General features: G+C 49.4%; 1 protein-coding gene across 1 annotated transcript; it reads right to left on the reverse strand.

Moving 5' to 3' along the window:
- Positions 1 to 9,993: 9,993 nt before the first annotated feature.
- Positions 9,994 to 12,418, reverse strand: sst1.1 (somatostatin 1, tandem duplicate 1; the record flags this gene model as incomplete). The annotated part of the gene is made up of 2 exons (XM_083914535.1): positions 9,994 to 10,215; positions 12,278 to 12,418. 2 exons carry the CDS (start codon positions 12,416 to 12,418, stop codon positions 9,994 to 9,996), a joined length of 363 nt encoding a protein of 120 aa, XP_083770661.1.
- Positions 12,419 to 12,620: the final 202 nt, after the last annotated feature.

Here is a 12,620-nt window from a genome sequence, read left to right on the forward strand (position 1 = left end):
ACACACACACACACACACACACACACACACACACACACACACACGTAGACTGTGTGTGTGTGTGTGTGTGTGTGTGTTGCGTTCCAGCGAAGCTCTCAGCTGTAATTAAATCTCATTAAAGTTTATTGAAGCCGTTTAAAAACGCTGGCTCCTGATTGGCCGCTTCACTGCCACTTCCTGTTGATTGAAGAAGACGCTCGCTTTCTTGGCGAGGAGACGGCGGCGAGGCGTGACATCATCGCAGCTTCCTGTCGGAGAGTGGAGACACCTGCAGATCCACCTCCATTACACACAATCACAGGAGGCGTTCAGCTTCACCGTCTCTGACGCGGCGTCACCGTGGTTACGGCTGCGTCGTGAGGACGGGACAAACACGGGGGGGGGGGGGCGATGGGGGCGATGGCGAGCAGGCGGCGAAACAGGAAACAAACTTTCTCTGAACGCACAAAATGGAACCGACGAACGAGACACGATACGGAGCCGACAGTCTACACTTAACGGTCTCCTTTAGTGTCTAAACTTAACCGTCTCCTTTAGTGACTAAACTTAACCGTCTCCTTCAGTGACTAAACTTAACCGTCTCCTTTAGTGACTAAACTTAACCGTCTCCTTTAGAGACTAAACTTAACCGTCTCCTTTAGTGACTAAACTTAACCGTCTCCTTTAGAGACTAAACTTAACCGTCTCCTTTAGTGTCTAAACTTAACCGTCTCCTTTAGAGACTAAACTTAACCGTCTCCTTTAGAGACTAAACTTAACCGTCTCCTTAGAGACTAAACTTAACCGTCTCCTTTAGAGACTAAACTTAACCGTCTCCTTTAGTGTCTAAACTTAACCGTCTCCTTTAGTGACTAAACTTAACCGTCTCTTTTAGTGACTAAACTTAACCGTCTCCTTTTGTGACTAAACTTAACCGTCTCCTTTAGAGACTAAACTTAACCGTCTCCTTTAGTGACTAAACTTAACCGTCTCCTTTAGTGACTAAACTTAACCGTCACCTTAGTGACTAAACTTAACCGTCTCCTTTAGTGACTAAACTTAACCGTCTCCTTTAGTGACTAAACTTAACCGTCACCTTTAGTGACTAAACTTAACCGTCTCCTTTAGAGACTAAACTTAACCGTCTCCTTTAGAGACTAAACTTAACCGTCTCCTTTAGTGACTAAACTTAACCGTCTCCTTCAGAGACTAAACTTAACCGTCTCCTTTAGTGACTAAACTTAACCGTCTCCTTTAGTGACTAAACTTAACCGTCACCTTTAGAGACTAAACTTAACCGTCTCCTTTAGAGACTAACTTAACCGTCTCCTTTAGTGACTAAACTTAACCGTCTCCTTTAGTGTCTAAACTTAACCGTCTCCTTTAGTGACTAAACTTAACCGTCTCCTTTAGAGACTAAACTTAACCGTCTCCTTTAGTGTCTAAACTTAACCGTCTCCTTTAGTGACTAAACTTAACCGTCTCCTTTAGTGACTAAACTTAACCGTCTCCTTTAGTGTCTAAACTTAACCGTCTCCTTTAGTGACTAAACTTAACCGTCTCCTTTAGTGTCTAAACTTAACCGTCTCCTTTAGTGACTAAACTTAACCGTCTCCTTTAGTGACTAAACTTAACCGTCTCCTTTAGTGTCTAAACTTAACCGTCTCCTTTAGTGACTAAACTTAACCGTCTCCTTTAGTGACTAAACTTAACCGTCTCCTTTAGTGACTAAACTTAACCGTCTCCTTTAGTGACTAAACTTAACCGTCTCCTTTAGTGTCTAAACTTAACCGTCTCCTTTAGTGACTAAACTTAACCGTCTCCTTAGAGACTAACTTAACCGTCTCCTTTAGTGACTAAACTTAACCGTCTCCTTTAGAGACTAAACTTAACCGTCTCCTTTAGTGACTAAACTTAACCGTCTCCTTTAGTGACTAAACTTAACCGTCTCCTTTAGTGACTAAACTTAACCGTCTCCTTTAGTGACTAAACTTAACCGTCTCCTTTAGAGACTAAACTTAACCGTCTCCTTTAGTGACTAAACTTAACCGTCTCCTTTAGAGACTAAACTTAACCGTCTCCTTTAGTGACTAAACTTAACCGTCTCCTTTAGTGTCTAAACTTAACCGTCTCCTTTAGTGACTAAACTTAACCGTCTCCTTTAGTGACTAAACTTAACCGTCACCTTTAGAGACTAAACTTAACCGTCTCCTTTAGAGACTAAACTTAACCGTCTCCTTTAGAGACTAAACTTAACCGTCTCCTTTAGAGACTAAACTTAACCGTCTCCTTTAGAGACTAAACTTAACCGTCTCCTTTAGTGACTAAACTTAACCGTCTCCTTTAGTGACTAAACTTAACCGTCTCCTTTAGTGACTAAACTTAACCGTCTCCTTTAGAGACTAAACTTAACCGTCTCCTTTAGAGTCTAACTTAACCGTCTCCTTTAGAGACTAAACTTAACCGTCTCCTTTAGAGACTAAACTTAACCGTCTCCTTTAGTGACTAAACTTAACCGTCTCCTTTAGTGACTAAACTTAACCGTCTCCTTTAGTGTCTAAACTTAACCGTCTCCTTTAGTGTCTAAACTTAACCGTCTCCTTTAGTGACTAAACTTAACCGTCTCCTTTAGAGACTAAACTTAACCGTCTCCTTTAGAGACTAAACTTAACCGTCTCCTTTAGTGTCTAAACTTAACCGTCTCCTTAGTGTCTAAACTTAACCGTCTCCTTTAGTGACTAAACTTAACCGTCTCCTTTAGAGACTAAACTTAACCGTCTCCTTTAGAGACTAAACTTAACCGTCTCCTTTAGTGACTAAACTTAACCGTCTCCTTTAGTGTCTAAACTTAACCGTCTCCTTTAGTGACTAAACTTAACCGTCTCCTTTAGAGACTAAACTTAACCGTCTCCTTTAGAGACTAAACTTAAACCGTCTCCTTTAGTGACTAAACTTAACCGTCACCTTTAGAGACTAAACTTAACCGTCTCCTTTAGAGACTAAACTTAACCGTCACCTTTAGTGACTAAACTTAACCGTCTCCTTTAGTGTCTAAACTTAACCGTCTCCTTTAGAGACTAAACTTAACCGTCACCTTTAGAGACTAAACTTAACCGTCACCTTTAGTGACTAAACTTAACCGTCTCCTTTAGAGACTAAACTTAACCGTCTCCTTTAGTGACTAAACTTAACCGTCTCCTTTAGTGACTAAACTTAACCGTCACCTTTAGTGACTAAACTTAACCGTCTCCTTTAGAGACTAAACTTAACCGTCTCCTTTAGTGACTAAACTTAACCGTCTCCTTTAGAGACTAAACTTAACCGTCTCCTTTAGAGACTAAACTTAACCGTCTCCTTTAGTGTCTAAACTTAACCGTCTCCTTTAGTGACTAAACTTAACCGTCTCCTTTAGAGACTAAACTTAACCGTCTCCTTTAGTGTCTAAACTTAACCGTCTCCTTTAGTGACTAAACTTAACCGTCTCCTTTAGTGACTAAACTTAACCGTCACCTTTAGTGACTAAACTTAACCGTCTCCTTTAGAGACTAAACTTAACCGTCTCCTTTAGTGACTAAACTTAACCGTCTCCTTTAGAGACTAAACTTAACCGTCTCCTTTAGAGACTAAACTTAACCGTCTCCTTTAGTGACTAAACTTAACCGTCTCCTTTAGTGTCTAAACTTAACCGTCTCCTTTAGAGACTAAACTTAACCGTCTCCTTAGAGATTAAACTTAACCGTCTCCTTTAGTGACTAAACTTAACCGTCACCTTTAGAGACTAAACTTAACCGTCTCCTTTAGTGACTAAACTTAACCGTCTCCTTTAGAGACTAAACTTAACCGTCACCTTTAGTGTCTAAACTTAACCGTCTCCTTTAGTGTCTAAACTTAACCGTCTCCTTTAGAGACTAAACTTAACCGTCTCCTTTAGAGACTAAACTTAACCGTCACCTTTAGTGTCTAAACTTAACCGTCTCCTTTAGTGACTAAACTTAACCGTCACCTTTAGAGACTAAACTTAACCGTCTCCTTTAGAGACTAAACTTAACCGTCTCCTTTAGAGACTAAACTTAACCGTCTCCTTTAGTGACTAAACTTAACCGTCTCCTTTAGTGTCTAAACTTAACCGTCTCCTTTAGAGACTAAACTTAACCGTCTCCTTTAGTGACTAAACTTAACCGTCTCCTTTAGTGGTCTAAACTTAACCGTCTCCTTTAGTGACTAAACTTAACCGTCTCCTTTAGAGACTAAACTTAACCGTCTCCTTTAGTGACTAACTTAACCGTCTCCTTTAGTGTCTAAACTTAACCGTCTCCTTTAGAGACTAAACTTAACCGTCTCCTTTAGAGACTAAACTTAACCGTCTCCTTTAGAGACTAAACTTAACCGTCACCTTTAGTGACTAAACTTAACCGTCTCCTTTAGTGTCTAAACTTAACCGTCTCCTTTAGAGACTAAACTTAACCGTCTCCTTTAGTGACTAAACTTAACCGTCTCCTTTAGAGACTAAACTTAACCGTCTCCTTTAGAGACTAAACTTAACCGTCTCCTTTAGAGACTAAACTTAACCGTCTCCTTTAGTGACTAAACTTAACCGTCTCCTTTAGAGTCTAAACTTAACCGTCTCCTTTAGAGTCTAAACTTAACCGTCTCCTTTAGAGATTAAACTTAACCGTCTCCTTTAGTGACTAAACTTAACCGTCTCCTTTAGAGTCTAAACTTAACCGTCTCCTTTAGAGTCTAAACTTAACCGTCTCCTTTAGAGTCTAAACTTAACCGTCTCCTTTAGAGACTAAACTTAACCGTCTCCTTTAGTGACTAAACTTAACCGTCACCTTTAGAGACTAAACTTAACCGTCTCCTTTAGAGTCTAAACTTAACCGTCTCCTTTAGTGACTAAACTTAACCGTCTCCTTTAGTGACTAAACTTAACCGTCTCCTTTAGAGTCTAAACTTAACCGTCTCCTTTAGAGTCTAAACTTAACCGTCTCCTTTAGAGACTAAACTTAACCGTCTCCTTTAGTGACTAAACTTAACCGTCACCTTTAGAGACTAAACTTAACCGTCACCTTTAGTGTCTAAACTTAACCGTCTCCTTTAGTGTCTAAACTTAACCGTCTCCTTTAGTGACTAAACTTAACGGTCTAGGTCTTAAATAAATAGTCACATTCCATGACTGTGTGTGTGTGTGTGTGTGTGTGTGTGTGTGTGTGTGTGTGTGTGTGTGTGTGTGTGTGTGTGTGTGTGTGTGTGTGTGTGTGTGTGTGTGTGTGTGTGTGTGTGTGTGTGTGTGTGTGTGTGTGTGTGTAGCAGCTGCTTCACTCAGATTAGCCTCATTTCATTCATTAAATCTTTGTTAAGAAAAGCTTTCAGGAATAAATGACACACACACACACACACACACACACACACACACACACACACACACACACACACACACACACACACACACACTCCCAGACCCCCTCCAGGATCCTGGAGAGTGCAGAGCTGGTCCTGGTCCAGGTCCAGGACTGGATCCACCTGGTTCCTCTTCAGGGAGGCTGAGGAGTGTGATCCCCCTGGAACTGGCTCACACCCTCTGGTCCCCCTTTCTGAACAGGAACCACCACCCCGGTCTGCCACTCCCTCTGCACTGTCCCAGACTTCCACCAGTGTGTCAGAGACGTGTGGACCAGGACCAGGACCAGGACCAGGACCAGGACCAGGACGGCCCCTCCAGACCCAGAGCTTTCAGCATGTGTGGATGCAGCTCATGGATCCCTGATTCAGGACTTCCTCAGAGTCCTTCCAGCGCCCCATGACCCCATCAGCTTGGACGGTTCCCCGTGTCCCCCTCCTGAGGTGCTGAATGGTGGTCCAGAAGCACCTCGGTGCCCCCCAAAGTCCTTCTCCAGGACTTGTGTGAACTCCTCCCACACCCGCTGCTTTGCCTCTGACCCAGCAGAGGCTGCAGCCCTTCAGACCTGTGGGGACCTCAGAACCACCTCCGGAGTCTTCTGGGAGACCAGATCCTGAAGGCCTCCTTCTTCAGGGGGACCCCTGACCCCCGGGGTCCACCACGGTGCTCCAGGGTCCCCGCCCCTTGAGGTTCGATGCCCCCAACCTCCACAGGGACGCCAGAAAAGGTCCTCCGGAGGTGTGAGGTGAAGGTCTCTGGGACAGGGGCCTCCTCCAGACGGTCCCAGTTCACCCGCACTACTGGTCTGGGTTTACCCGGTCTGTCCAGAACCTTCCCCGTCCTCTGACCCACTCATCCCCAGATGGTGATCAGCTGACAGCTCTGCCCCTCTCTTCACCCGAGTGTCCAAAACATCCGGCCTCAGATCAGATGAGACCATCACAGACTGGATCCTGGACCTTTGGCCTAGTGTGCTCTGGGACCAGGTCCACTTCTGAGCCTCCTTCTGTTCCAACATGGTGTTTGTTAAAGAGGATCCAGGACCAGCACACAGGTCTAACACCAGACGCTGGGGTTTAGATCAGGGAGGCCGTTCCTCCCAATCAGCCTCTCCAGGTGTCTCCATCGTTGCCCACGTGGGCGTTGAAGTCTCCCAGCAGGACTCTGGAGTCCCCTACTGGAGCCCCATGCAGGACTCCATTCAGGGTCTCCAAGAAGGCCCCAGACTCTGAACTGCTGTTCGCTGCATCTGCACCAACAACAGTCAGAGCCCCCCCCCCACCACCCGCAGGCGTAAGGAGGCCACCCTCTGGTCCACCGGGGTCAACTCCAACACCGCGGCGCTCAGCCGGGGGTTTGAGAGTCTCCCCACACCCGCCCGGCCCCTCACACCCTGGGCCCCTCCAGAGAAGACCAGGGTCCAGCCCCTATCCAGGAGCACGGGTCCAGATCCAGACTGTGTGTGGAGGTGAGCCCCCCCACATCTAACTGGGAGCTCCACCTCCCTCACAAGCTCCGGCTCCTTCCCCCACAGAGAGGAGACGCTCCACGTCCCCAGAGCCTCTGCTGCCCGGGTCTGGACCCTCCAGGCCCCTCACCTCACTGCCCCCCGTGCAGCAGCGCCCTGACCCCAGAGGGTCCTCCTGTGAGGGGTGGGCCCACAGGATGGAGAGGGGGGAGGGGCCACAGGATGGAGAGGGGGGAGGGGCCACAGGATGGAGAGGGGGGAGGGGCCCTCGGTCTGGTCCTGGCTCCAGACGGGGGCCCCGGTCTTCCTCCGGGCAGGGTCTCTCCTCCTCTTCCTGGTTTGTCCGTAGAGTCTCTGTGAGGCGTTCTTAGTCCGGCCCCTCGCCTGAGACCACTCTGCCATGGGAGACCAGGAGCACCAGGGTCCAGACCACAGCCCTCAGGTTCACAGGGACTCAGACCTGAACCACCATGAGGGGACGGGTCCAGACCACAGCCCTCAGGGTCACAGGGACTCAGACCTGAACCACCATCGCTAACGGCTAACGGCTAACAGCTAGCAGCTAACAGCTAAGAGCTTACGGCTAACAGCTAAGGGCTAACGGCTAACAGCTAACGGCTAACGGCTAACGCTAACGGCATCTGCAGATCCACCGTCATTTCACACAATCACAGGAGGCGAGAGCGTGGAGTCAGAGACGCACGCGTGTTGGAGTCGTTCAGCGACGCCTCCAAACAACTTCACCGTCTCTGACGCGGCGTCACCATGGTAACAGCTGCGTCGTGAGCGGTCCTGAGAACAACGCAGAGACCTGGGGCCCAGGCGCAGACGCACGGGACACGGAGTCAGGTTTAAGAGTCTTTAATGAAAGAACGATGTACTTAAGAGTCCAGGAAGAGGGGGGGTCCAGGGGGGGGCACACACCAGCGAGACGCTCAGGGGACAAACACGAGCGGGGGGGGGGATGGCGAGCAGACGGCGAAACAGGAACACGGGAAACTAAGACAACATGAAACAAACTTTCTCTTGGTTTCTTAACGGCTAACGCTAACTGCGAACGCTAATGGCCAACTGCTAAAGCTAACGGCTAACGCTAATGGCCAACTGCTAATGCTAACGGCTAACGCTAATGGCTAACGGCTAACGCTAACTGTCAGTCAAACTCCTCTAATCCTTGTTTTGATGCTGTGATTTTCTGGAGGGGACGGGTCTGACCAACCTGGCAACCCCACTGCTGGACTTCTTTTTTGTTGTTGCTGCTCTGCACGTGTCACAGTGCAGCAGCTGCTCCTGATCAAAGAGTGGATCAAATAAAAGTGAAATGTCTTCTTTCCTCGTGGCGTTCTCACGTGTCATCGCCTCAGCTGCTCTCGTCCGTGACGTTCAGGAAGAGACAACTCGTTAAACGCCAGATCATTGGTCGTCTGGTTGCCACGGCGACTGCTGTGTTTATTAGGCTTCATTAACTGATTCTTCCCCTCAGGTGTGTGTGTGTGTGTGTGTGTGTGTGTGTGTGTGTGTGTGTGTGTGTGTGTGTGTGTGTGTGTGTGTGTGTGTGTGTGTGTGTGTGTGTGTGTGTGTGTGTGTGTGTGTGTGTGTGTGTGTGTGTGTGTGTGTGTGTGTGTGTGTGTGTGTGTGTGTGTGTGTGTGTGTGTCTTAACCGTCTCCTTTAGTGTCTAAACTTAACCGTCTCCTTTAGTGTCTAAACTTAACCGTCTCCTTTAGTGACTAAACTTAACCGTCTCCTTTAGTGTCTAAACTTAACCGTCTCCTTTAGTGTCTAAACTTAACCGTCTCCTTTAGTGACTAAACTTAACCGTCTCCTTTAGTGTCTAAACTTAACCGTCTCCTTTAGTGACTAAACTTAACCGTCTCCTTTAGTGTCTAAACTTAACCGTCTCCTTTAGAGACTAAACTTAACCGTCTCCTTTAGTGTCTAAACTTAACCGTCTCCTTTAGTGACTAAACTTAACCGTCTCCTTTAGAGACTAAACTTAACCGTCACCTTTAGTGACTAAACTTAACCGTCTCCTTTAGTGACTAAACTTAACCGTCTCCTTTAGAGACTAAACTTAACCGTCTCCTTTAGTGTCTAAACTTAACCGTCTCCTTTAGTGTCTAAACTTAACCGTCTCCTTTAGTGACTAAACTTAACCGTCTCCTTTAGAGACTAAACTTAACCGTCTCCTTTAGTGACTAAACTTAACCGTCTCCTTTAGTGACTAAACTTAACCGTCACCTTTAGAGACTAAACTTAACCGTCTCCTTTAGTGACTAAACTTAACCGTCTCCTTTAGTGACTCAACTTAACCGTCTCCTTTAGAGACTAAACTTAACCGTCTCCTTTAGTGACTAAACTTAACCGTCTCCTTTAGAGACTAAACTTAACCGTCTCCTTTAGAGACTAAACTTAACCGTCTCCTTTAGAGACTAAACTTAACCGTCTCCTTTAGTGACTAAACTTAACCGTCTCCTTTAGTGTCTAAACTTAACCGTCTCCTTTAGAGACTAAACTTAACCGTCACCTTTAGAGACTAAACTTAACCGTCTCCTTTAGTGACTAAACTTAACCGTCTCCTTTAGAGACTAAACTTAACGGTCACCTTTAGTCATCTAAACTTAACCGTCTCCTTTAGTGACTAAACTTAACCGTCTCCTTTAGAGACTAAACTTAACCGTCTCCTTTAGTGACTAAACTTAACCGTCTCCTTTAGAGACTAAACTTAACGGTCACCTTTAGTCATCTAAACTTAACGGTCACCTTTAGTGGTCTTAACTTAACGGTCACCTTTAGTGGTCTTAACTTAACGGTCACCTTTAGTGGTCTAACTTAACGGTCACCTTTAGTGGTCTAACTTAACGGTCACCTTTAGTGGTCTAACTTAACGGTCACCTTTAGTGGTCTAACTTAACGGTCACCTTTAGTGGTCTAACTTAACGGTCACCTTTAGTTGACACACACAGCGTTTTGTCTCAAACAGATTTTATTCAACAGTTAAAAATCGTTTCATGTTCAGCTCAGAAAAGTCTGGAGGCGTGGCTCCGCCCCCTCGAGGGCGCTGCACGCCGTGAGGGCGGCGTCTGGAGCCGGTGACCACGGCGACGGACAGGCGAGGGGCGGGGGGGTGATGAAGGTGAGGGGCCCTCAGCAGGAAGTGAAGGTCTTCCAGAAGAAGTTCTTGCAGCCGGCCTTTCTCTCCCGGGGGGCGAGCAGGGCGCCGCCGTCCTCGCCGCCGGCGGCCCGTTCCAGGTCCAGACGCACGCCCTCGGGCTCAGACCCGGGGAAGCTCTCCTCCTCCAGCGCCTCGTTCTCCACCTGCAGCAGGTCCGACAGGAGCAGCTCCGCCAGGGACGCCCGGGACACGTCCTGGGGGGGGGAGACCACGTTAGAGAGGGACCCCAGGGACCAGGGACCCCAGGGACCAGGGACCCCAGAGACCAGGGACCCCAGAGACCAGGGACCCCAGAGACCAGAGACCAGGGACCCCAGAGACCAGGGACCCCAGAGACCAGGGACCCCAGAGACCAGGGACCCCAGAGACCAGGGACCCCAGAGACCAGGGACCAGGGACCCCAGAGACCAGGGACCCCAGAGACCCCAGAGACCAGGGACCCCAGAGACCAGGGACCCCAGAGACCAGAGACCAGGGACCACAGAGACCAGGGACCACAGAGACCAGGGACCCCAGAGACCAGGGACCCCAGAGACCAGGGACCCCAGAGACCAGAGACCAGGGACCACAGAGACCAGGGACCCCAGAGACCAGAGACCAGGGACCACAGAGACCAGGGACCCCAGAGACCAGGGACCCCAGAGACCAGGGACCCCAGAGACCAGGGACCCCAGAGACCAGGGACCAGGGACCCCAGAGACCAGGGACCCCAGAGACCAGAGACCAGGGACCCCAGAGACCAGGGACCCCAGAGACCAGAGACCAGGGACCACAGAGACCAGGGACCACAGAGACCAGGGACCACAGAGACCAGGGACCCCAGAGACCAGGGACCACAGAGACCAGGGACCCCAGAGACCATGGACCCCAGAGACCAGAGACCCCAGAGACCAGGGACCCCAGAGACCAGGGACCCTAGAGACCAGGGACCCCAGAGACCCCAGAGACCAGGAACCCCAGAGACCAGAGACCCCAGAGACCAGGGACCCCAGAGACCAGGGACCCCAGAGACCAGGGACCAGGGACCCCAGAGACCAGGGACCCCAGAGACCAGAGACCCCAGAGACCAGGGACCCGGGACCCCAGAGACCCCCCCCCTCATGTGACCCCCCAGCCCTCCTCCACAGCTTGACGCAGGATTCAAACCTTAAACTCAGAGAAACACACGATGCTCACAAAGACAGTCTCTCAGGACGCCCTCCCACTGTGCCTCTGTACCGTGCCCCCTCCCACTGTGCCTCCGTGCCGTGCCCCCTCCCACTGTGCAACCGTACCACGTCTAGGAGCGGCACGCTTGCACATGCACGAGCACGAGCATGTGTGTGTGTTTAAAGTTCCACTGCAGGAATGTGTGTGTGTGTGTGTCTCTCTCTGAGTGTGTGTGTGTGTGTCGCTGTGTGTGTGTGTGTGTGTCTCTCTGTCTCTGAGTGTGTGTGTGTGTGTGTGTGTGTGTACGTGTGTGTCTGTGCGTGTGTGTGTGTCTGTCTCTCTCTGAGTGTGTGTGTGTGTGTGTGTGTGTGTGTGTGTGTGTCTGTCTCTCTCTGAGTGTGTGTGTGTGTGTATGTGTCTCTGTCTCTGTGTGTGTGCGTGTGTGTGTGTGTCTGTGTGTGTGTGTGTCTCTCTCTCTCTCTAAGTGTGTGTGTGTGTGTGTGTCAGGTGTGTGTGTGTGTGTGTGTGTGTGTGTCCGGACCTGCTAGGAGCTCAGCAGCGGGGTGTGTGTGTGTGTGTGTGTGTGTGTGTGTGTGTGTGTGTGTGTGTGTGTGTGTGTGTGTGTGTGTGTGTGTGTGTGTGTGTGTGTGTGTGTGTGTGTCTGTCTCTGAGTGTGTGTGTGTGTGTGGGTGTGTGTGTCTCTCTCTCTGTGTGTGTGTGTGTGTGTGTGTGTGTGTGTGTGTGTGTGTGTGTGTGTGTGTCCGGACCTGCTTGGAGCTCAGCAGCGGGGTGTGTGTGTGTGTGTGTGTGTGTGTGTGTGTGTGTGTGTGTGTGTGTGTGTGTGTGTGTGTGTGTGTGTGTGTGTGTGTGTGTGTGTGTGTGTGTGTGTGTGTGTGTGTGTGTGTGTGTGTGTGTGTGTGTGTGTGTGTGTGTCCGGACCTGCTTGGAGCTCAGCAGCGGGGGGTGTGTGTGTGTGTGTGTGTCTCTGAGTGTGTGTGTGTGTGTGTGTGTGTGTCTCTGTCTCTGAGTGTGTGTGTGTGTGTGTGTGTGTGTGTGTGTGTATCTGTGTGTGTGTGTGTGTGTGTGTGTGTGTGTGTGTGTCCGGACCTGCTTGGAGCTCAGCAGCGGGGTCCGGTGCAGCATCAGGCGGAGTTTGGAGCCTCTCTGAGCGGCGGAGGAGCAGCTGATGGAGGCGGTGAGTGAGAGCAGGAGCAGGAGGAGGAGGTGCGGAGAGGAGCTCATCTTCATCATCATCATCTTCATCACCTGTGTGAGTGTGTGTGAGTCTGCCCGCCTGAGTGTGTGTGTGTGTGTCTGTCCGCGTGTGTGTGTGTGTCGGTCCGCGGGTCGGAGGCTGTTGTGGGTCCGTCCCGCGCCCGCGGCTCTTATAGAGCCCGCTGACGTCACTGATCACCGCTGATGGTGATGATGAGGAGGAGGAGGAGGAGGA

This window comes from Echiichthys vipera (assembly GCF_963691815.1).
Source record: "Echiichthys vipera genome assembly, chromosome: 5".
NCBI classification, from domain to species: domain Eukaryota; kingdom Metazoa; phylum Chordata; class Actinopteri; order Perciformes; family Trachinidae; genus Echiichthys; species Echiichthys vipera.